A 26,327-nucleotide genomic window follows, 5' to 3' on the forward strand; every position below is an offset into this window, starting at 1 on the left:
ATAAAAATATTAAATCATTGTTTACAAGAAAATTTGTACAGATAATATACCACAAATCTTTCTGCATAGAAACAGCTGTTTCTTTAAGGTAAAACAGTGGTATTTTAAAGTGCACTTTCTTCAGAATAGGTGATTATAGTCAAACTATATTTTTTAAGATTGCTATTCTTGTACTGGTTAAGTTTACTGACAACTGCTAAAAGACAAAGGATCTACTCCAGAAATAGCCATGTCCAGAAGGGGGCACAGCAAGACAGATCTGTGAAAAGGAATGATTGTCCTGGACAGAACTCCACTCACCAACATCCCTATTTTCTTCAGGATTTCAAGTTTGGTATTCAAAACAGTCCAGTAACAAAGCCATGTTGTATTACTTGATGGTAGGAACACTGCGGTCATTTGTATCTGTAGGCTTCAAGTGCCCCTTTTTAAAGCTTTGAATTGAGCTGAGTAAGGCTGCTCTGCCTGCTCCATTGGCAGTAGAAACTAATTGTGATGGAAGGTCAGTCTCAGACTTTGGAGGAGGAGGTGCAGCTGGTGGTGAAGCAACAAATGAAACTCCTGCACATTGAGGACAAAAGGAAGGAGAAAAAAAAACTTTGATTTTCCTGACTTATGCACTGTTAAATATACATCGATAAAGCAAAAGTTAATCTTGGTTATTGTACTACAGCAGTATATAGCCAAAATGTCGTTTGTTTTGTAGAAACTGATTTGTAGTTTTGTTTTAGGTTTTATTATTGACAATATTTAAGACTTCAAGAATGACTACTTGTGCTTTATTTTAAAGAAAACCACTAATTACACTTCAATCTATCCCTGCCCAAAACATTTTATCTAGAAGCAGTCAGTTGCAAAAATTAAAGGAACCAAAGATGAAAACAGCTCACATTTAAACCCCCAGCTTTTAAAGAAAAAGAGGTTCAACTTGAGTGAGATAGGGTCATTCATTGAAGAACAGAAGCAGCAATTTTTGAGAATGAGCCTTTCAAATTTCAATCTGGTCACAGCAGAAGGTGCTACAAAATTCCTGATTGCCTCTGATCACATTCTATTCTTTGTCTGGAGGGGGAAAAAAAAGCCCTAATAATTAGTTAGTTACACTATATATTATCAAGGAGCAGTGTCTGAGAATATGATCACAAGTGTTTGAAGTATCCCGGAACAACACAATGGGACAGCAACTGTACAGAAAATCAGGAACTAACACCAGTCAGTTGGATGATGGTGGTAGAAGCAGCACCCTTCCAAATGCTGTAACTTATAATGAACCAGCAGTTAAACAATCTGTTTGTCAGGACCAGGTGGAATTAGCCATTCTGAAATGTTGTACTATTGCCTGAATGTGTCAGACTACAGCCAGGCAGAAATGGGTAGGACTGTGTCATTTACTTTTTCAGTCACTACTGGCAGAGTGAACCAAGTGGAGATGTCAGGTGAAAACATGATCAGGTATTTCCAGAGATAATGGGAACTGCAGATGCTGGAGAATCCAAGATAACAAAATGTGAGGCTGGATGAACACAGCAGGCCAAGCAGCATCTCAGGAGCACAAAAGCTGACGTTTTGGGCCTAGACCCATCAGAGAGGGGGATGGGGTGAGGGTTCTGGAATAAATAGGGGGGAGAAAGGGGGAGGCGGACCGAAGATGGAGAGAAAAGAAGATAGGTGGAGAGTGTCTAGGTCAGTCCAGGGGAGACAGACAGGTCAAGGAGGTGGGATGAGGGTGCGGGATGGGTGAGAGGAAGAACCGGTTAGGGAGGCAGAGACAGGTTGGACTGGTTTTGGGATGCAGTGGGGGGAGGAGACGAACTGGGCTGGTTGAGGGATGCGGTGGGGGAAGGGGAGATTTTGAAGCTGGTGAAGTCCACATTGATACCATCGGGCTTCAGGGTTCCCAAGCGGAATATGAGTTGCTGTTCCTGCAACCTTCAGGTGGCATCATTGTGGCACTGCAGGAGGCCCATGATGGACATGTCATCTATAGAATGGGAGGGGGAGTTAAAATGGTTTGCGACTGGGAGGTGCAGTTGTTTGTTGCTAACCGGTTCTTCACCAGCTTCAAAATCTCACCCTTCCCTCACCGCATCCCAAAACCAGCCCAGATCATCCCCTCCCCCCCACTGCACCACACAACCAGCCCAGCTCTTCCCCCCCCACCCACTGCATCCCAAAACCAGTCCAACCTGTCTCTGCCTCCCTAACCGGTTCTTCCTCTCACCCATCCCTTCCTCCCACCCCAAGCCGCACCCCCATCTACGTACTAACCTCATCCCACCTCCTTGACCTGTCCGTCTTCCCTGGACTGACCTATCCCCTCCCTACCTCCCCACCTATACTCTCCTCTCCACTTATCTTCTTTTCTCTCCATCTTCGGTCCTCCTCCCTATTTATTCCAGTTCCCTCTCCCCATCCCCCTCTCTGATGAAGGGTCTAGGCCCGAAACGTCAGCTTTCGTGCTCCTGAGATGGTGCTTGGCCTGCTGTGTTCATCCAGCCTCACATTTTGTTATCAGATATTTCCATATTGGCAATGGACTCAATATATCACCCAAAAAAGTGTTTCTTTTCCTTCAAGCAAGTACGTTTACCTATTGATCTTTTCTTGATCACAATCCCTTATCAGTCTTCTGCATTCCATCTCTCTTGCAATTGCACACATTGGGGTACTCTGTACAAGAATTCTCACAATTCTCCAAAAAACCTACTGTCACTCTCTTCCTATCATCTCCTTAATCCCCATTATGATTTAAGGCAATGAGTGACGACATCAGTTTTAAAACTATCAAAGCCTCAGTAAAATTACTATTAAGAGGTACTGCTAACATGGTTAAAAACCAAAAGAACTGCAGATGTTGTAAATCAGGAACAAAAACAAAGTCGCTGGAAAAGCTCAACAGGTCTGGCAGCATCTATGAAGGAGAAATAGTTGATGTTTTGTCAGGTGACCCTTCCTCAGAACTAGGTGTATTTGGTAGAGTTAAGAGGGAGAGAGCAGGAGCTGGGTCTCATACATAATGTTTGACAGGGCATGTGTGAATAAAAATGGAGAGATTGTACTCAGCACCAAGTTGGGTGACTGGAAGAAGGTTTGTGAGTAAGTAAAAGAAGAAAACAGCAGTTACAACTGATTGATTGCCACCAAAACAATTTCAATTTTAAGGCTAAGGGGAGACAGCTATCCATTCCTAACTTGGTTGGACCACATCAGTCTCCCTACTAGGTTACGATATCATCTGCCAAAATCTCTCAGCACTCGAGCATCATGCTAGAGTACAAAAGTTATCTATGGACTTTTTCCTTCACCCCCCCCCCCCACCCAGTGCCAACCAGGTTTTTAAAGTACCATTGCCCAGCCCATTCTGCTTTACCACAAGTACAAGCTTGTGGATTTAATTGCTGCCAAAACAATCAGCTGACCTACTACTTTCTTCTACTTAATTCACAAGCCAACCTTCTTCAAACCACCTCACTTAGTGATGAATACTATACCTCTCCATTTTAACTCACACATGCCCTCTCAAACATTATGCATGGGACCCAACTCCTGTTCTCCCTCTCAACTCTACCAGTTACTCCTGAAACTTCAGCTTTGTTTCCATACACCATGCTAACGGTACCTCTTAATAGTAATTTTACTCAGGCCTTGATACTTTTAAAACTGATGTCATCACTCATCCCCTTAAAACAAACTCTCCATCCCTCCATTATTGTAACTAGGAATTGCCACTTTTAGTTTTCTCAAATCCTTGCCATCACCGCTGAAGCTTCTGTGTGAAGACCTGCAAACAGCTTTCTGTGTCTTGTCATAGCATCAAACCAGCCAAAACCAAAATCATGAATGTTACTTCTTGGAGGTCAACCTCAGGCTGACTTTCTAACCATATCCTCTCCATTAGCTATTTCCAATTCTGCAGTACTTCCAACTGTGGTCATTCCTCCACTCACTTATTGCTGAAACACTCATTCATCTTTGATACCTTCAAAATCAATTAATGTTTTTCAGGTCACATTTTAATCCTCTAGTCTCTAAACTATAGCTCATCCAAACTTTAGCAACATGCAACTTTCTCTACATCAAATCCTGTTTGTTCCTTTCTGTTCCTGATTGATTAAAAATGTCAAAAGTAGGAAAGCAGTTAAGGGACCACTGTGTTTAAATCTTTCAATAACCTCACAGCTTATTACTATAATCACCTTCAGCCTGCAAACCCTTTAAAACATTTCCCTTGATTCATGCTTCCTATGTGTCTAACCTTCACCACACTGGTTGTGGGTTCAGATACATCACAAAATTCCTTCTGTAAACGCAATCCATTTCTCTTCTCGTAAACCCTCTAAGGCATTTTGGGTAAGGAATCGATGTTTTCCTTCTACATCCATTGCACTCTGGGACTGTTCGGCATTAAAACCACCTACCACAAGATTTTTGAATAAAGGCAAAATGCTGCAGATGTTGAAAATCTGAAACAGAAACATTGGAGAAACTTGGGTCTGGCAGCATCTGTGGGGGCAGAAACAGAGTTAAATGTTTCAAGTCTGGTATGACTTCGACAACAAAAGACTCATAACGGACTTGAAAAGTTCACTCTGCTTCTCTTTCCACAGAAGCTGCCAGACCTGCTGAGTTTCTCCACTATTCTCGGTTTATTGCAAGATATTGTTGTTAGTACAGTATAAGCTCAAACAAAGAATTGCTCCTTGAGAAAAGGGGAGGAAAAACAAAGGGAAAATAGAGCAGACATATAAAGAATCTTGGAGCCAAGAGTTCAATTATATAAATTATCCGGTCCAAACAGATTCTATCTCCACTGTTCTCCCAACCAAGAATGATTGCAAGTGTTAACAGCAAACTGATTCACCTTGATGACTGTGACCTCTTTCTGTAGCCTTAAGTTTTAGGGTGGTCTACATTACCCCAAAGTCAGGCTCAAAATGGTGTGTGCTCTACAGCAAAGACAGCATAGAAAGAAAGAAGCAACAAGTCATTACCAAGAAAAAGGCATTCTGGACAATATACAAAATACAACATTGACTTTTAGACAGATGAATAATAACCATAGAAAAATTAGAGATAAAATATTCCTTATTACACCAAGTGCCATACAAATTTGAATGTTTTTGAATGTCTTGTCACACTTCACACAAACATATCAAGTTCTCAAAGGCAGAATTTAACACAAATGCAAAGTACAATGGATGGTGGAAGTCGGAAATAAAAACTGAAAATACTGGATATTGGACTGCAGCAGTTAAGAAATCAGCTCACCAGGGCAATTTGGGATTGGCAATAAATGCCAGCACAACCAGCAATGACCACAACGGTACGAACAAATTTTAAAAATACTCTGAGTCAAGCAACATCTGCGCAATGAAGCAGAGTTAATGTCCGAGGTTGATACCCTTTCATTCTGGAAATGTCTGTTAACCAGAAACGTTATTTCTTCTCCAAAAAGTACTGCCTACTCTGCTGAGTATTGCCAGTATTTTGTTTTTATCTCAGGAACTAATGTTGCCTTTAAGAACAAAATGAAGAAAAACAGGAGAAAAAAGGACAAACATGTACATTCTAAACCAAACAGCAGAAATTTTCATAAATGACTCCTAGCCACAGTTCCCCACAGCACTGCCACAACCCCAGCTCTACAGCTTCTGAATTAACACCCAAGAATATCCTCCCTTCCTAGTTTAACAAAACTGCTTCCCCAGCTCTAATACCTGCAGGATCTGTGTGCTATGATACTGCATCTATATTTCATAAAAGGAAAACTCCCTTACAAAATCAACTGAATAAGAGAAAGGTAAAGATCATCTGAGACTCAATCATGTTTCTTCCAGGAAGTCTGAGATAATGGATACTGTTTTGAGATTCTCTCAAAGCAAAGCACTCAGATTAAAATACATTAACTGAAACAAAATGAATTGTTGACAGGAAGTCAATTAACTAGAATCAAACCATATTCCATTTATACAGCACATACTAAATATAAAATATGATTGAGTTGCAGAAACCAATGGACAGCACATTTCCTAAAAATGAGGTATTACAACCGAAGGAAAATAAGTTAAATGGTAGATTATAGAACACTAGGATTCTTATTTTTAAAACTACATGCAGAGGTTCCTGGCAAGTTGGTGATGAAGAGAAGTGAAAAGTAGAAAGGAAAAGTAATTAGAACACGGAGAAAAAGGAAGCAAAGCATTGTTTAGAAATTGCTGCAGTCAGATTTTCGGAAGTTGTAAATTTGCTGAAGGATTACAGAAAACCAAAACTTTTGCCATTAAAAACAATGGACAGAAAATGCAACTGTATAATTCAACTATACAATTAAAGTGATTTCAGCACATGGGAAGTTCATAAAACTCTAAGGACCAGACGAACACCTGAACACTAATACTGTGAGATTGTGACCATTAAATATAGTGGTTTCAGTACAGAAGCAAAACATTCCTGAATGGCATGCAGCATAAACATTTCATTTATAGGTAACTTAAATCTTTCAGTGAACAATAACAGAATATCTCCAAAGAAGAAAAGTAACTGATGAACTGTGTTTTTAGAATATACTCAGCAACATGTTAGATCTGTGCTTTGTGAAGTAGAAGGACGGTACATGACTTCACAGCCTTTTACACACAACACATTACCTTATTAAAGCTCTGTCATAAACCAGACAGATGATAAACCGGATAAGTTTATCTGTGGCTATTCTCAACAACTAAAATTAAATGGGACCTTTCAGATGCAAGAATAATCCCAAGGCTCTTCAAGAACATGCCAACACAAAACTGGATGCCAAAACAGAAGGGGGAGCATGAAAAAGCTGATTCCAAAATGTGGATTTTAGTGAAAAGGGAAGCACTTGTGCAAAGTTGAATAGAATACTGAGATTGTGAAACATTAGCTTCAAAAGTCGCTGGGAAGTTGGAGGACTCACGAGCAAAGATACATGTTTTGTGGCAGAGCTGAAGAATTGTTTTAGTCTTCACAAACCTGACAGTAGAAAGGCAATGGAGAGACCGAGAGAGATGTTGGAAAAAGATAATTGTGCATATGTGGAAGCTGACTCATCTACAGATGTCATTATTGAAGGTAGAACGCCAAGAAGGAAGAGAATGGTCCAAACCTAGATCATTTGGAAACCACAAAAATGGTAAAATGGAAGTGAGATAAGCAGCCATTCCTGAAAATATTCAATCAAAACTGGAAAATGAGCGCACAACCAAGTAAACACCAATCAACTGAGTGGGATAGTGGAGAAGCACCAAAGGACCAGGCTGTAGAGCACCACAATCACACTATATCATTGGTGAGTTTGATTAGGGCCATTTCAATCTAATAGCAGAAAAGAAATTCAAATATAATGAGGGAAATCAAACACAGATTTGGGAGGTGCAACATGTTTAAGGATCTGAAAGAAAATAATTTAGAGAAGTTTTTGTTGAGCTTCATTAAAGGTATTTTCCTATATATCTCTGTCAGTCCAACAATTACAACGGCAGTTACTTAAGCGCCTGTCAGTGGAATGGCACAGGATTGCTATCAATTAACTAGTTATAATTAATTTTAAAATTCAAAGGTCAAGGCCAAAGGTGATTTTTTTTTTGTTCTACGTAACATGAATTTAGGGCGGCACAGTGGCTCAGTGGTTAGCACTGCAGCCTCACAGCACCAGAGACCCAGGTTCGATTCCAGCCTCGGGCGACTGTCTGTGTGGATTTTGCCCATTCTCCCTGCGTCTGCGTGGGTTTCCTCCGGGTGTTCCGGTTTCCTCCCACAGTCCAAGGATGTGCAGGCTAGGTGGACTGGCCATGTTAAATTGCCCGTAGTGTTCGGGGTGTGTGGGTCATAGGGGGATGGGTCTGGGTGGGACGCTTCAAGGAGCAGTGTGGACTTGTTGGGCGAAGGGCCTGTTTCCACACTGTAGGTAATCTAATCTAATCTAATTTAACATGATAGCCTATCAAGTAAATTTGATGAGGCACAATTGTATCAAAATTGACCTATAGAAATGACTTGGAGAAAATGCACTCGGTTTACAAATGTCATGTTGAAATGCTACGTCTAAAAGTCAAATGTTGCCCCAACTAACTCAATGACTATTGTTACGTCTGCATAACGTCTGTGTACATAGCATAAAGTTTCTAGAGATGGGAGGAAATGCAAAATGTTGTAAGGTAAAACCTATAGCTTGTGTTCCTTTTGTAAGAACACAGGTCTGACTTAATAGTGGTGGCTATAGCAGTCAAGAAGCGATTATCTGGTGTAATAGTCAATCTGGCAACGTAAAGTGACCATGAATGAACTGGACCAGCCAAACAATATAAAAACAAAACTTGCCTGGGATTAGTGCAGCGCCAACAACACTCAAGAAGCCTGATGGTATTCAGGACATGGCAACCCATCTACCACTTTCAACAGTCATTTCCTCCATCACCAATGCAGAGTGGCACCAATACATACCACATGCAAGATGCATTACAGCAACTCATGAAGGCTCCTTTAACACCATGTCTCAAGCACACACCTTTGTTATGCAAATGCATAGGAACGCCATTGCCCGTAACACTCAAACAGTCTTCATTTGGAACTACGTTGCTGTTTCTTTACTCCTCCCTATTACAGGGTCAAAATTCTGGAGCAACCTAGCAGTACCAGGGCTACATAAATATTACATCAACTGCAACAGTTTAAAGGTAGTGGTTCAATACCAATATTTCAAGAGCACTTAGAAATGGGCAAGAAATGCTGGCTTTGCCAACAATGCCGTCTATGAAAGAATAAGAACCTTCATTTGCTATTTACTAATACATTCATACTAATATATGTAGTAATAAATGAAATCACTACCTCAGTTTGAAACAAGTTAATTCATTTACAGATGTTGAAATTGCTGTTTTGTCTTTCCCAAAAAACTGCACAAAAGTATTAGACTTTCATTCATGTATCATAATTTGATACTACTTAAATTTCGAAGTGTTTCTACAACTGAACAGCTCTACTTTAAAAAAAAACTTGACAAGAGAACTCTTAATTAGAAATTAGAACATAAATGCTGGAGAAACACAGGAGGTCTGACAGCATCTATGAACAGAAAGCAAACAATGTTTCAGATCAAGTGACTCTTCTTCAGAATTAAACTATTTCTCTCCACTAAGTTGAAAGTACTGAAAACTATCTGCGAAGTAGTTTGAATATGGCAGAATTCAAATTGTTAAGTGATGGGTATATCCTAAATTCACCAATGAGAATACAGTGCTGAGTTCAGACCTGTTCAAAAGATTTTCCTTTCCCTCCAAATATAGGAAAACAAGGAGTCCACTCAGCCTTACAAACACATTGAGCCAGTTAGATTGTGACTAATCTACATTTTTACACCATTTATCCATCTTCATCATATATTGCTACGTGCCAGCAACAAGTTATTCAATCTCAGCCCTGAAAATTTAAATCTACCCAGCACTCCGACCCTTCAGGGATAGGTTCCAAATTTTAACTTCCCTTGACCAAGCAAACGCTTACTGATTTCACCAGAGGAAGTCATTTCTCACTGTTGAATATCATGATAATTTTAAACACCTCAATTAGATCACTCTTCAAACCTTCTAAACTAAAATTAATGTAAAACAAGTTTAACCACAGGCCTCCAAGCCGTTTTAATCCTTGCAAATTTATACTGTACAAATTTAAATGCAAAACTAATTAATCCTGAATAAAACCGTATGTCACATAAAGACAAGAAACAAAGCGAGATAAAGAGAAATAAAGGAGCACCAGAACACAGAATGATCAGTGAAATACTGTTGAAAAGATCTGGGGTCATGGTCTGAAATGCATGAGTTTCAATGCGGCACGGTTGCACAGTGGTTAGCACTGCAGCCTCACAGCGCCAGGGACCCAGATCCGATTCCAGCCTCGGGCGACTGTCTGTGTAGAAGTTTGCACACTCGTCCTGTGTCTGTGTGGGATCCCCCCCCCCCCCCCCCGGCCACAGCCCAAAGATGTGCAGGGTAGGTAGACTGGCTGTGCTAAATTGCCCATAGTGCCCAGAGATGTTTAAGTTAGGTGGGTTAGACATGGGAAATGGGTCTGGGTGGGATGCTCTTCACAGGGGTGGGGTAGACTTGTTGGACCGAATGGCCTGTTTTCACACTGTAGGGATTCTATATAACTGGCAATGTAGATGAACTCAAAGTGCTGGTTAGTACTTGGAACTCTGGCATTATCGCGATTACGGAATCTTCGCTGGAAGAGAGACAGGATTGGCAGCTGAATGTTCCAGGTTTTAGATGTTTCAGGTGTGATAGGCAGGGATCTAACAGGGGTGGGGGAGTCGCATTACTGGTAAAGGAGTATCTCACAGCTGTACTGAGGGAGGATAGATCAGAGGACTCATGCAGTCAGGAAGTATGGGTAGAACTCAGGAATAAGAAAGGTGAAATCACAGTGCTGGGGTTATACTACAAGCCTCCCAACAGCCAGCAGGAGATAGAGGAGAGAATATGTAGACAGATTTTGGAAAGATGTAAAAACAGGAGGGTTGTTGTGGTGGGTGATTTTAACTTCCCCTGTATTGACTGGGACTCACTATGTGCGGGAGGCTTGGATGGGGTAGAATTAGTAAGGACCATTCAGGAGGGTTTTTTGACACGACATGTAAACAGTCCAAACAAGGAAGGGGTTAAATTGATCCTGGTTTGGGAAGTGAGCCCAGCCAAGTGAGTAAAGTTTCAGCAGGGGTGCATTTCGGGATTAGTGACCATAATAGCGTGAGTTTTAAAATACTTATGGATAGAGGTGACAGCAGTTCTTGGGGGAAGGCAAACTACAACAATATTTAGCAGGAACTGGAGAAGGTTGATTGGAGGGTAAATCCACATTGGAAATGTGTCAGTATTTCAAACGGCAGTTGATAAGAGTTCAGGAGCAGCATGTTCCTGCGAGAATGAAGGATAGGTATGGCAAGTTATGTGAAACTTGGATGACCAGGAATGTTATGACCTTGGTTAAAAAGAAAAAGGAAGGAAGCAGATGTGAGATATAGGAGGATGGGAACTGACAAAGCCCTTTAAGTATATGAGGACAGTAGGAAAGAACAGAAATTAGAAGGGCTAAAAGGAGACATGAAAAGTCAATAGTAAACAGGAATAAGGAGAATCTCAAGATTCTTTACATAAAGTAAGAGGGTAGGCAGGGAAGGGGTCGGCCGACTCAAGGACAAAGCAGAGAATCTATGCATGCAGCCAGAAGAGGTAGCTGAGGTCTTAAATGAATACTTTGCATCGGTATTGACCAAAGAAAAGGATTTGGTGGAAGATGATCACAGGGAAGGGAGTGCCGAATTTCTAAGCACAGTTTCTATTAGAAAGAAAGAGGTGTTATGTGGCTTAAAAGGTATTATGATGGATAAGTTCCTGGGTCATGGTGGGAGCTATCAGAATATAGCGCTCAAAATATTGAGGGAGGCAAGGGAACAAAATTGCTGAAGCGTTGATAGACATCTTTGTATCCTGTTTGACCACAGGTGAGGTCCAAGAGCATGGTAAATAGCTGATGTTGCCCCATTGTTTAAGGAAGGCAGCAGGGCTAATCCAGGAAGTTACATGCCTGTCAGCCTCATGTCAGTGGTAGAGAAATTATTGGAAAAGATTCTCAAGGACAAGGTCTGTACACATGTAGAAGCAAATGGACTTATTAGCGATAGCATGGTTTTGAGCAGGGGAGGTCATGCCTCACTAATTTGATCGAGCTTTTTCAGGAAATGACAAAAATGATTGATGAGGGAAAAGCGGTTGAAGTTGTCTACGTGGACTTCAGTAAAGCCTTTGACTAAGTCCCTCATGGCAGACTAGTACAAAAGGTGAAGTCACATGGTATTAGGGGGCGAGTTGGGAAAATGGATACAGAACTGGCTTAGTGGTAGGAAACAGAGGGTATTACTGGAAGGATGTTTTTCAGAATGGAGGGCTATGACTCGTGATGCTCCACAGAGATCAGTGCTGGGACCTCTGCTGTTTGTGATCTACATAAATGACCTGGAGGAAAATGTCGCTGGTCTAGTTACTAAGTGTGCAGACAATACAAAAATTGGTGGAGTTGCAGATAGCGAGGAGGATTGTCAGAGGATAAGGCAGGATATAGATCAGTTGAGGCACGGGCAGAAAAATGGCAGATGTCATTTAATCCGAACAAATGTGAGGTGATGCATTTTGGAAGGTGAAGTACAGGTGGAAATTATACAATGAATGGCAGAACCGTTAGGAGTATTGATAGGCAGGTCCACAGATCACTGAAGGTGGCAGTGCAGTTAGATTAGTAACAAAGGCATATGGCATGCTTTCCTTCATTGGTAGGGGCACTGAGCATAAGGATAGACATGTTATGCTGCAGCTTTATAGAATTTTAGTTAGGCGACACTTGGAATATTGCACACAGTTCTGGTCACCACACTACCAGAAAGATGTGGATGCTTTGGAGACAGTACAGAAAAAGTTTAACCAGGATGTGGCCTGGAATGGGGGATTTTAGCTATAAAGATAGATTGGATAAACTGGGTTTCTTTTCACTGGAATGCAGAAGGTTGAGGGGCAACCTTACAGTAACTTAGTAGATTGTGAATGGTAATGGTAGAGGAGAAAGTATTAGGCATTTTCCCCAGGGTGAAGGGGTCACTTACTAGGGGACACAAGTTCAAGGCGTGTGCGTTCCGGTGGGGGGGGGGGGGGGGGTGAGGAGTTTACAAGAGATGTGCAAGGCAAGGTTTTCACACAATGAATGGTGAGTGCCTGGAGGTGATGGTGAAAGCAAACACTGTAGCAGCATTCAAGAAGCACCTGGACAAATACATGAGTAGGAAAGGAATAGTGGGATATGGATCCTGTAAGTGAAGACAGTTCTAATATGGAAGGGGAGAGTCACAGCAGGCTGGGAGAGCCAAATGGCCTGTTTCTGGTGCTGTATTGTTCTTTGTTCTTTTAAGCACCAGAACCCAAATCCTTAATATCAATGACTAGCCTTCCTAGACATTCTCTAATCAACCTGTTCAGGGATGTATTACTCTGGAGTAGGTGAGACTTGAATCAGGCATCCTGGCTAAGAGTTAGGGAGACTACCACTGCACCACAACAGCCTGATGGCTGACCTTCCTACAAATGCTGCTCAGTGCGTAAGTCCACTACTTGGACTTCACGCATTCCATAAGATAATATAAATTAGCAGTTGCTCCCTAGTTATTTCTGAAAGCAAACATCATCAAAAAACAACCCCCTTCCTTCTTTATTAATGCCAATACTGAACATCTGAAATATGTTGTTTCAATTACAGAGTCATACACAGCATGGAAACAGACCCCCCGGTTCAACTCATCCATGCCGAACAGATTTCCCAAACTGAACTGGTCCCATTTGCCTGCATTTGGTCCGTACCCCTCTAAACCCTTTCTGTTCATGTCCCTGTTCAAAAATGTATTTTAAATATTGCAATTGTAGCTGCATCCACCACTTTTTCTGACGACTCATTTCATTTAGGCAACACCCTATGTGAAATGATTACTCAGTTATTTGCACAAAATTAAAATTAATTTAGTTAATATGTTGACACAAGCCCTATGTGGGCAACAACTACAATGATTTGATAAGGGAAAACCAACCGTGAAAAAACATTTTAATGCCTATAGTCATGATACCCTTAGCTGAATTGATGATTCTGAACTTGGGCCTTTAAGAATAAATTTGTAATTTGCTAACAACGTCATCCTAAAATAGGACTGTTAATAACACAATTACATATTTCATTTTTATGCTGAGAAATACTTTTACCTACCAGTTGTAGGAGGAGTAGGAGAAGATGGTGATGTTAAAGGAGAACTAGCACCAGAGCCTGAAGGAAAAATTATAGTTGAAAAGGAATGAATACACAAGTTTTGTTTATTCAACACTTACAAATGTTGCGATCTAAAATATTTTTACAAAACGCTGAAGGAACTACCAGAGTGATCAGTCCAATATTTCCTTAAATTTCATAAGCGTTCCTTCCCAGGTTCTACAATGCAACAAATCAAAAAATTACTCAAATTTGTCTGGGGGTAAAACACTATTTTCTACTAAGTTTCCTTTGTATTTGATTTGTATCGTGTTCACTACATTGACTGGGCTGGATTCTGTACAACTCATTCAGGTGAAATACTCAATCCCAAATTGACTGTTGCTTATAAGATCCATGGAACCACAGAATTGTTTTAGCTCAATGATGAAGAAGTCCTACTAAAAGGTTTGTTTCATTCCCAACAGCAAACAGAACAAAAGCTTTATTCAATTGATGATGCTTGCTTAATAGTGTCTTCAGAGGACTTCCCTGAGATCAGTATCATACAACCTTCATATTGTTATCACATGCTACACATTAACTTTTGGGCAATATGTAATCTGCTAAAATAAGGATTAACAGGAAAAGTTTGTTTTCTTCATTTTTCTCGACCCTTTGTCTATCAGAATATGGTTATTGATTATAGCTTTTGTGCAAATATGTAAAATTATAGACTTTCATAAAAACTAAATTTACACAGTTTTAAGATCAAGTACTTTTAGCCTTTTAAAAGGTGGCACAGCAGTTAGCACTGCTTCACAGTGCCAGGGACCCGGGTTCAATTCCAATCCTGAATGACTGTGTATGGAAGTGTACATTCCCCTTATGTCTGCATGAGTTTCCACTACTGCTCAATTCCTCCCAGAGTCTAAAGATGTGCGAGTTAGATAGATTAGCCATGGGAAATGCGGGGTTACAGGGATAAGTAGGGAGCTGGGACAGGGCGAGAGCTGTTCAGAGGGTCGGTGCAGACTGGACAGGTCGAATAGCCTCTATCTGCACAATAGGGATTCTATGAATCTACAGTTCCCTTAAAATTAATTATTTTTAAAGGTGCAATGAAGAAAAATGTATGAATAACCTACAGAAGATGCCGTCTTTGAGATTAGATGTTAACACAAAACCCAGGTCTCTCAGGTGGACACAAAAGGCTCCTCAGAACTATACTGAAGAGCAGAGGAATTAGCACTGTCACACAGTCAACCTTAAACATAGATTAGCTGGTCATCATCAGATTTCTGTTTGCAGAATTTTTTTTGCCCAAATGGGGGCATATGACAGTGATTGCACCTCACAAATACTCAATTTTCTGAAACACACTGTGTACACCAAGGCATTACAGAAATGCAAGTCTTTTCTCCCCCCGCTTTCTTTAAATTCATAAAGCCTTAAAATATTTCATTAAATATTACTGAATTAAACCTTGGTACTACTTACACAACAAACTGGCAAATGAAGGAGTAGGCGATTCAGCCCACTGAGCCTGCACCATTATTCAACACAATTATGGCTGATCATCCAACACACTACCCTGTATCCACTTTCTTCCCATACTATTTAATCCCTTTAATCCCAAGAACTAGTTCCAACTCCTTAAAAACAGTCAACGTTTTAGCCTTAATCGCTTTTTGTGGCAGAAAATTCCACAGGGTCTGGGTGAAGAATTTTCTCATCTCAGTCCTAAATGGCCTCAAACTATGATCACTGGCTGCGAAGTCTCCAGTCATTGGGAACATACTTAGTGCATTTACCCTGTATAGTCCTTTTAGAATTTTACATGTTTCTAGGAGATCCTCCCTCACTTATCTAAATTCCAATGAATATAGTCCTAACCGATCCAGTCACTATTCATATGTCAGGCCTGCCAACACAAGAATTGGTCAGGTAGACCTTCACTGCACTTCCTCCTTGGCCAGAATATCCTTCCCCAGAGGGGATGACCAAAACAGCACACAATATTCCAGGTGTGGTCTCAACAAAGCCCTGTACTACTTTTTTTCCTTATTCACTCATGGGACATGGGTGTCACTGGCTGGGACAGCCTTTTTTGCTGCCACATTTTGCCCTTGACAAAGTGGTGATAAGCTGCTTTCTTGAATTGCTGCAGTACATGTGCTGTGGTCGACCCATAATGCAGTTCGGGAGAGAATTCCCCACAACACTGATGGAACGGAGATACATTTCCAAATCAATTAGAGCAAGACATCTTTGCTCCTATACAGGTTGTTCTGTTATAACGCATGTTTCATTAACGCAAGTTGGCTGTGACGTGATTGATAAATACAGGATGCTGTTTGGATAACGCAAACTTTCTGCTATACAGGTATGGCGATTTTCTATAGCAATTTCTCTGTACACAATTTTCCAAAGCGCGAGATTATGCAAGAACACAACTATCACATTATAGGAGAACTACCAGTACTTGAAGCTTCTCACTATGAAGGTCAATATACCATTTGCCTTCACAAGCTGCACCCACGCCCTCGACAACTGGTGCCATTCCGATAATAATCTGCCTTCCTGTTTTTACTTAAATGGATAACATCACATTTACCTACATTATATTTTGTCGACCACACATTTGCCCACTCACTCAACTTGTCCAATCCACAATGAAGCATCTCTGCATCCTTCCCACAGTTCCCCCTCCCATCCTGCTTTGTGTCACCTGCAAACTTAGGAGATATTACATTTAGTTTCCTCATCCAAATCACTAATATGAATCGTGAATAGCTAGGGTACAAGCAGTGATCCTTACACCACCCCATTAGTCACTGGCTGCCTCTCAGAAAAAGACCCATTTATTCCTTCTCAGTTTTCTGTCAGCCATAAAGTTCCCCATCTGTTTTGGTACTCTGTTCCCAATCCCCTGCATTTTATGCTTACTTGCTTTTACAAGAATCTTCAGTTAGGTTAGTGTAGGCATTATCTGTTAAGAATAAGTTGCTCTGTACAAAGCTTTGGTATTTAATTAAAACCAATATATTCAGTAGCTCCATTTGAAAGTTTTCCTAAGAATTTATTGAAGAATGACCCAGAAGTTTAACTATTGAAAATAACTTCAGAACAGAGATTTCTTTTACTGAACTTGAATTGCTAGATGTATTTTCAAATTTAAAACATACCAGAGTTTATATTGTTTGAGTTGCTGCTTTTAGTTGAGATATCTGCTTCATTTTCAGTTATAGACTGCTTTGATTTCTGCTCATAAGAAAAAAAGCATATTTTATTTTAAGAGACTAAGAAGCACCTACGAAATACAACTATACCATACTTTGTCATGCAATCAGAGAAACAGCAAACTTCACTGTATCGTGCAATGCTCATTAAAAATGAACATGCAGTAAAGCAGATAAAAATATAAAATACAGATAGCTGCAAATTAATTCAAAAAAGCTAAAGGACAAGTAAAATAATGTAACTAGACCTCTATTGAATCAATTTTTGTTACCTTGGCTTGCTACAATGAAAGAACAGAAGAGTTTTATTATTTAAGAAACAAAGCTACAGTTTTATAGTTATTTGGACTAAAACTGAACATTAATTTAAAAATTATACAAACAAAATTAATTATCATCTTTATAAAGAATGGCATCCTATCACTGCATTACTTTTCTAGTACATCTCATAGCAAGCTGTTCAGTTTGAATGATGCTGATTGTTTAATAAAGGTGGCGTTCAATAGAAATGACATCTAAGAATGCTATATCACTGTTAAGTGCAGAAACACCTCCCTTCCAATCAGAAGGACAGTCGAATTAGCCAGCGCTGGTGTCTGGTAGAGTGGTGCCTGCTGAGTCCCAGGCCAAGGAGCATTCATGCTGCCAGAGTTACTTCCCCAATGGCTAAATCCAAATTCAGCCTGCAGCCACTATCTCTCTCCCAACACGAGGAAACTGCCAGGTTGAACCGTTGCATTACTTTGTGATCTTTTCTGTCACTCTCCTCATTCCCCCCAAACTTTGTCTACAGTAGGGCCACCTGCACATGCCCGACTGATATGACATGATGATGCAGGTAATAGAGTGGCATAAAATGCAGATTCATTCTGACTTGGGGACATCTGTCATCTGTTACTGACATCACCATCTGCACGTGCAACCATTTTCACTGCCACCTCTGCATTTGTGCTAATCACTTCATTTATTCAAGTGTTATAATAATAGGTTTTATAATCTTTCTAAAGTTATTTTACCTTTCTTGCCAAAGTCTTCCTCCTCTTCTTCTCTTCCTCTGATCCATGATGAGATTGTGCCCGTGTCAGCCTCTTATGCCGATGAATCTGTTGGAAAAGAAACAAATTTAAATGATGATTCCTGGCAGCATTAGAAAATTTACAATATGTATTCTAGCTAACCTACCAATTTGGGCTGATGTGCGTGACTTTTTGTTTATCAGTGGAAAGATTTCTGCCCTGCTTTTACAGGGTAGTGGGTGAGTTGAAATCTATGTGGCCAATGTTCCAACTCACTTCTAGTCTAAGATTATTTTGGGCCTTCTAGCAGGTTATCCATGCTTTATCTAAATCAGGTAGGGTCCTTATTAACCTATGCAAATCAGGGTCCTCTAACACAAGTATGATCCTGAGGGAGCTATGTGAACTATTACATAGGCATCTGCCATAAATTCTTTAATTCAGAAAACCTGGTGAAGAGAAAGAAGCTATAAGAAGGCTGGTCTAAAGTTACTTCACTGGACACAGGAGAAGTACTCCTCCAGGATCCACAAGATCAATATGGTCCTCTGTAATCCACAACGAGACTCACCTTCCTGCTGATTGGGTCAGGTTATGAAATGCCTATAATTGTGCAGAATCAGACCTAGAAATCTGCAGCAGTGCATCTTGTTTATACATGCAAGACTCAGCCCTGAAAATGCATCAGGCCTCTCAACATAAGGCCGACTCTTAAAATAAACAAAATATCAGGTGGCTTTCTTGTCAGTCAACCTGCTCAGACATGCAATGACACACCTTTGCAGCAGGTGGGTCTTGAATATGAACCTCCTGGTCCAAAAGGTAGGATGGGACCACTGTGCCACCAGAGACCCTGAGCAGCCATGTGATGGTTAACATTGTTCACACACAGACAAAACACTTATTATTTAAAACATACGTAAGTATTTACAATTCAGAAAATGGAAGCCTGACTTCTCCTTCCTTATTCAATCTCTTCTTCACCTCTCATTTCGAACAGTGACACTTGCTAACTTGCTATTTTATGGTTGCTAGCAAATGATTTGTTTTGTATGAATTTAGATAAAGAAAGATGACAGGCTTTTCAATTATGGTGAAACAAGCCTAACCCTACCTTTAGAGATAACAAGGTGTAGAGCTGGATGAACACAGCAGACCAAGCAGTATCAGAGGAGCAGGAAGGCTGACATTTCTGGCCTAGACCCTGCTTCAGAAAAGGCCTGAAACTAGTCTAGGCCTGAAACGTCAGCCTTCCTGCTCTTCTCGTGCTGCCTGGCCTGCTGTGTTCACCCAGGTCTACACCTTGTTATCTTGGATTCTCCAGCATCTGCAGTTCCTACTATCTCTAACCCTACCTTTAACTAAACAACATGCACTTTCTAATGGTATTCAAACATTCAAGATTAGGAGCCTGAACGGATTTTTTTCTCCTTCAAGATCCAAGCACAGGCAGGCTATTTTAAGCAACTTCCACATATAGTTTTGCCACATTAGTTTATAATATTAAAGTCTACGAAAGTCTTTCACTTACTGCAGACTAAATGGATGTAAAAAAAATTGACATTTAAAAAAAATTTAAAACAAATGTGAAATTGTAATAAACCACAAAAATCCTCTTAAGTTGTAGCTGTAATTTACAGCCAAACTTGCACTGAAGCAGCATGTATAATCAGGAATAGTTTGCACTCTGATCACACACCAGAGATGTTTGAAATAAAGGAATGCTGGTCTTGATTTCACTTCAGATTTAGATCATAAAGTCAAATATTCATGAGGCTGTCACGAACAGCATGATACAAACATCAGATTATCTAAATTGGGAAAATCATCTGATATGCTACTGGACGTTTTAGTGAGGAGACACATCTTAGCACATGGACTGCCTCAGAGATAAAACCCTGGTGTTGCTTACAGTATAAATATGCAATAAACTACTGGCCTAGTCACATGCTACTCAGGAAAAAGCCAAGCACATCACTGTCAACATGTTAACCACAGCCAAAAAAAAGCTGAAAATAGCAAACTGAATGCAGACAGAACTGAAACATTTCTATATTTCTCTATATGAAGAATAATGTTCAACATGTTCCAAAGTAGACTTGCATTTTAATTCTAAAGTGATATTTACTCTTGCAGAATGGCATAATCTTAATTTCTTGACATGTTACAGACTTAGAACACGAAACTCATGTTGTTTCATTCAAAAGGGCCTGCTCAACTCACAGCTTTTTGTTCTTCATTTAGCTTGTTCTCCATACATTCTTTTGCTGTTTTTAAAGCTTCCTTCAGTTTTGTAGGTATCTGCCACAAAAATAATTACAAACATCAAACACACAGTCTAATCGCCAGGGACCCGTGTTCGATTCCAGCCTCAGGTAATTGTCTGTGCAGAGTTTGCACATTCTCCCCGTGTCTGCGTGGGTTTCCTCCGGGTGCTCCAGTTTCCTCCCACAGTCCAAAGATGTGCAGGCTAGGTGGGTCGGCCATGCTAAATTGCCCATAGTGTTCAGGGGTATGTGGGTTATAGGAGGATGGGATGCTCCAAGGGGCAGTGTGGACTTGTTGGGCTGAAGGGCCTGTTTCCATACTGTAGGGAATCTAATCTAATCTATCTCCTTTTGCAGCTTTTTACGTTTATAAATGGTATTTGGACTGATTTCCTTGGGAAGAAATCCCAATTTCCTGAAAATGAGGAATAAGTTATTCATTTTTGTAATGTTTTTGTAAATCACTAAAAACCAAAACTGAAAACTGTAACATTTACATATAAACTTTATTTGCCTGACATGCTTTCAAAAAGTCAAAAACATACAAAAGAGGTTTTTGCTATTCATTCACTTGAAACTCACATTATGACTCTCCAGTGCCACAATTCCATCAATCTCAACAAAAACCAAAATAACTGCGGATGCTGTAAATCAGGAACAAAAAGAAAGTTGCTGGAAAAGCTCAGCAGGTCTAGCAGCATCTATGGAGGAGAAAACAGAGTTAACATTTTGGGTCCGGTGACCCTTCCTCAGAGCTGATGGTGGCTGGGGAAACGTCAGTTTATATGCAGAAAATTGGGAGGTGGGTGGGGTAGAGAGTAAACATTAGGAAAGAGCTCAAAGAGAGAGAAAGACAGTTGGACAGACAAGGGAATTGCTAACAATCAGACTGAGGGTGAACAGTTGTCAAAGGGGGCTGTTAGTGACTAACAACAGGGGGTCTTCCTCCATAGTAAAGGGAAATTTTCATTTAGGATCTCACCTATCTCTCCTATGGCTCCACATGTTGATGGTCTAGTTGATCTTTAACAGGCCCTATTCTCTCCCTAGTTACTCTTTTGCCCATAATATGTGTACAATCTCTTTGGATTCTCCTTAACCTTATCTACCAAAGCTATGTCCCATCTTGCCCTCTTGCTTTCCCTCTTAAGTGTACTCCTACACCCTCCTAGTCCTCAAGGGATTCACTTAATACTAACTGTCTAGAGGTGACATATGCCTCCTTCTTTGTCTTGATCAGAGCCTCGACATCTCTCGCGATCCAGTTTCCCTACTACTGCCAGCTTTGCCCTTCATATTAACCAAGTCCTAAGTAGGCCTCCTGTGGTTTTAACATATTAAATATTTATATTGCTGAGTTAATGACAGATGGAGAAAAACAGTTCAGAGGCCACTAGCTTAGCTTTGGCTTAGGACAGAAAAATCACGTCAAGTCTGAAGAGAGTTTTCACCCACTACAAAAAGAATTTAGTTTGTGAGGCCTTCAAACTATGAGATTTTGTCTAGAAGCTTGCAAGTTGCCAGAACTGTAGAGGGGTTAGGTCACAAGATTAGAAAGGCCTCATGCCAGCACAAAGAAATTGTAAAACTACTTAAGCAGTCCAAGAAGGGAGCTGAAAAAGCTTCTTTTAAGAAAGAAATTAAGGAGTTGAGATAAAAGCTTTGTTTTCATGATTTACGTTAAGCCTCTTCTAAAATGTCTTCTATATAGCTTTGTTTTACTTTCTTGTTCTGTGTAATAACCTGGTACTCTTTGGTTAAACAATATTTGCAGCCATATGTGTATATATTCAGTGACTAATGACAATGGTAGTCGACTGATAAAGTTATGAGCTATCAAGCCAGGTTCCATCCTGGGATCGGAATTGTCCAGTATTATCATAAGCTGGGATCTTAATACTATCACCATCAAGGGAGAAACCAGTCATGACAAATCTAACATTCAATTGTAACATTGCCATTGTTGAATCTCTTACCAACATCTGGGAGTTACCACTGATCAGAGACTAAACTAGACCAGCAAAATAAATATTATGGCTACAAGAAAAGGTCCAAGGCTAGGAATTCTGTGGCAGATAAGTCACCACCTGTCTTTTCAATGCTGCCCACCATCTAATCCAAACAATTCTACAAATATATTATTGTCAAAAGAGTAATTAGCAAGAGAATAGGGCCTGCTAAAGATCAACGAGATATCAGGTGTGTGATGGAATACTCTACAGTTGTTCAAAGAATGCAGCTCCAACATCAGAAAAGTTTGACACCAACCACAATACAGCAGCCCATCCAAGATCTTAAACATCCATTTCCTCCACCATCGATGTACAGTAGCAGAGTGTGTATCACCACAAGATGGACTGCTGTTGCACAACAAAGATCCTCCAAACAGCACATTTCAAACCCATGACATCTAGCAGTTACAAGGAGAAGGGCAGCAGATGCCTAGGAACCTATCACCTTCAAGTTCCCGTCCAAGCCACTCAACAACCCAACTTGGAATAATATCACCATTCCTTCATTGCCATCACATCAAAATCCTGGTTCCTTTATCATAAAGACTGCAGCAATTCAAGAAGACAGCTCATCACCAACTTCTCCAGGATAATTAAGGACTGGCAATATACATTAGCCTAGCCAACAACACACATCTGATGAATGAAAAAAAACCCAGAAAAAGCTGACAGGTTCCCCTGTCATAGAATTAAAGAGCTTTGTAAATTATGAAACAATTTGACATGTAGATACGGATGAGGTTTTTTTTGAAACACATAGGGGAGACGAAATCCAGGAACGTTTGAAATATGACATCACTAAAAAAAATCCAACAGAAAATTCAGAAGAAAGCTGTTTACCGAATTAGTGACATGAATGTGGAACATGCAATCTCAGCAAAAAAATTAACTTGTTTTCCAACACTCTTAAACACACTCCCCTGCAGCGAAGTGTATAAAGGCCTTACCTTAAACTGGGGCTTTTCAGTATTAAGCAGCACATCACTGAATAACCTGAAAGGTGACAAGAAAATAACCATTAAAACATTAAAATTATTAAATCATTAAAAATGGCCTGTTTGTTAGGTTATTTTATTTGGAGAACTGGCATCAGTTCTGCATTAAATGACTGCAGCTCTTCCTTATCAAGTAGGGTCAAACAAACCTGCTGTATACAAATATTTGAAGAAAACAAAAATTGCAATGATTATTTTTAAAATACCTTGGGTCATCATTACTCAATTTAGGGGAGCAGCTCACCAGCAAGAATTTATGGATGTCTAGAGGTCCACGGAGATCTTCCAGGAGCCTGCAAAATGATATCTAAAGCCTTACAGTGGATGATGTGGGTAATAAAGGTAGCCTTGATGTGAGCTGCAGCTGCAGCTACCACATGCAACAGGGTGGCCTGGCTTTTCCGATCAATATGGGAACGTACATAGAGGGGCTACAGGTAGCACAGAGATTGCTACACCAAGAACTAAGTGTCTCAATAAATACCTGCCTTCCTAAATGTATTAAAACACTCTCCACTTCATATTGAAAATTATATCTTATAAATGAAATGCAGCAGGGTTCTGCAGCTGTACAAAACTCTGGTGCGGCCGCACTTGGAGTATTGCGTGCAGTTCTGGTCACTGCATTATAAGGAGGATGTGGAAGCTTTGGAAAGGGTGCAGAGGAGATTTACTAGGATATTGCCTGGTATGGAGGGAAGGTCTTACAAGGAAAGGCTGAGGGACTTGAGGCTGTTTTCGTTAGAGAGAAGGAGGTTGAGAGGTGACTTAATTGAGACATATACGATAATCAGAGGGTTAGATAGGGTGGATAGGGAGAGCCCTTTTCCTAGGATGGTGACGGCGAGCACGAGGGGGCATAGCTTTAAATTGAGGGGCGAAAGATATAGGACAGATGTCAGAGGTAGTTTCTTTACTCAGAGTAGTACGGGAATGGAACGCTTTGCCTGCAACAGTAGTAGATTCGCCAACTTTAAGTACACCTAAGTCGTCATTGGACAAACATATGGACGTACATGGAATAGTGTAGGTCAGATGGGCTTCAGATTGGTATGACAGGTCGGCACAACATCGAGGGCCAAAGGGCCTGTATTGTGCTGTAATGTTCTATGTAAGAGGTTCCAGTGCTAAAATTAATTCAGAACCACTGACTTAAAAAACTAATATCTATCGATTGGAACCTTAAAATAATTGATCACACAATTGTTGTCAAAAATCCAGAAGCTCTGTGGTAAAGCAATGTTACAATATTCTACTTATGAAACAAAAAAAACTAATTTGAAAATAATAGAAAAATGCTTGAGTTTCCACAGACAAAACACATGCCCAAATACTTGAAAGGTTCCATTCTGCTGAACAATAGTCTGGGAAACAGGAAGTGATGGAAATCTACCTGTTCAATCAAAAGTGCAGATGATACTGACCATATCTAACACACAAACGTACTATTGGTAGATATGAATGTGACTGTGGGCCTCAAACTCTATGCCAGGGCTCATTCCATGTCAGTATATGTATCATTTCAGTCAGTTTGCTGCGAACAAACCTTGTGCAGAGATGGCAGATATATCTTATTCCATCGGATCCACTTAGCCTACCAAAGATCAGAGTCAAAACAATTCTACCAATATGCTGGCTTGCCCATAATCCAAAATCAATTTCTCTGAATGACTCACTTGAGTCCTGCATGAAATGCAACAGTGTCTTCTACCAAAATATTCAAATATTCTGTTAATGACTGAAGATTCCACAATATCATCACACATGCAATAGAAGCGCAATGTGTGGGTTCTCTTTCTGGAGCTCATCTATTCGGTTCGCATTTACTTTTTGTCCTTTCTTCTTTCATTTGTTTTTCTTATTTGAACTTATTTTCTGTGGAGAGCTTGGCAGCTTCAGTGCATCTGATGCAAAGTTACTTCCCAACAGTGGTAGCAGAGGGAGTGGGTTTGTCCTCCCAGCAGCAGTGGAGATGGAGGGAGGAAAGTTTGGGCACAGGGCCCAGAAGCCTCAGTGGCGGCTGCATTGCCAAGATCAGCCCAGCTCAGAGTCATGGCAGCTACATCGTTGGTAGAGGCAGATGGCACCGAAGAGTGGTGACTCCAGCCGGCCAACTCCTTCGTGCTGGTCTCTGTACTGGGGTGGAAGAGCCCAAATCCTGGCTCATGTAATCCTTTATGCACTTAAGGAGGACTGTAATGTTGCACTTCTAACTTATTTCATTATTTTTCTACTTTATACTTAAGATTTTGGACCTAGGTACCTTTCTACTTAAGATGGCACCGGGAATGGTGACTTTGTACATTTTTCATTGCACTCCTGTACTTCAGTACACATGACAACAAAATTAATTCTAATTCTATGGAGAAAAACCTGTGTTTACCTCTTATTTGAAGCAAGATGATTTCTGTTCACAAAATGCAGTTGTTTCTTATGCCAACTACTTTATCGGCATAGCTTCTGGTAGGACAGTGAAATATATCACTTATTGCTTAACAATTATGCACATGCCTAGGGTAAAGTGGGTGCCCATATAATACAGCATCCTCCAACTTTTATTTCAGGTAGGAAATAACCTTCGATGGCCCCAAATAAAACATATATCATTGCTTCATTTGTACTCTTAGAAATTCATGTTTGAAACACTCCATGTATTACCATCAATATGATGATTAAAGTCTTTATATTTTACTGCACGTACAGCAGAAGTGGGATAGCTTGGATAATTTCTATTCATGTTGGCAAGCGCTGAACAAAAATCATAATCCTTTATGCAAATCTGTAAATGACAAAGATGTGATTTTCCTTCTCATATCCATGACAACCTGAAGATTCATCATGAAAATATTTTCACACTGTTAGAAAACTAGCTAATTCCAGGAGAGGGACACATCTCAATAAAATATATTTTTTCTCTGACCTCGCACACAATGAAGCAGTACCTTGTCAGCTGTTCTTTCACTACTTTCTGTGCTCTGTATCCATTGTGAAACAA

General features: G+C 40.3%; 1 protein-coding gene across 4 annotated transcripts in view; it reads right to left on the minus strand.

The window, feature by feature from the left end:
• Positions 1 to 26: 26 nt before the first annotated feature.
• The window catches only part of pxk (PX domain containing serine/threonine kinase), a 59,576-nt gene continuing 33,275 nt past the window's right edge, over positions 27 to 26,327 (minus strand). The window contains exons 13-19 of one of the 4 annotated variants that reach the window (XR_009446502.1): positions 23,285 to 23,330; positions 20,282 to 20,359; positions 18,059 to 18,145; positions 16,989 to 17,064; positions 13,822 to 13,878; positions 4,862 to 4,946; positions 448 to 561 (exon numbers count right to left, since the gene is read on the minus strand). Coding sequence is in view for 3 of the 4 variants with exons in the window: in XM_059649949.1 (XP_059505932.1) it covers positions 371 to 561; positions 13,822 to 13,878; positions 16,989 to 17,064; positions 18,059 to 18,145; positions 20,282 to 20,359; positions 23,285 to 23,330 (535 nt within the window). In the remaining variant the exon portion in view is untranslated. Of the gene's footprint in view, positions 562 to 4,861; positions 4,947 to 13,821; positions 13,879 to 16,988; positions 17,065 to 18,058; positions 18,146 to 20,281; positions 20,360 to 23,284; positions 23,331 to 26,327 lie in introns of all 4 variants that reach the window. The other 3 variants (XM_059649949.1, XM_059649951.1, XM_059649950.1) reach the window with 3 other exon arrangements.

This window comes from Stegostoma tigrinum, chromosome 11, assembly GCF_030684315.1.
Source record: "Stegostoma tigrinum isolate sSteTig4 chromosome 11, sSteTig4.hap1, whole genome shotgun sequence".
NCBI classification, from domain to species: Eukaryota; Metazoa; Chordata; class Chondrichthyes; order Orectolobiformes; family Stegostomatidae; genus Stegostoma; species Stegostoma tigrinum.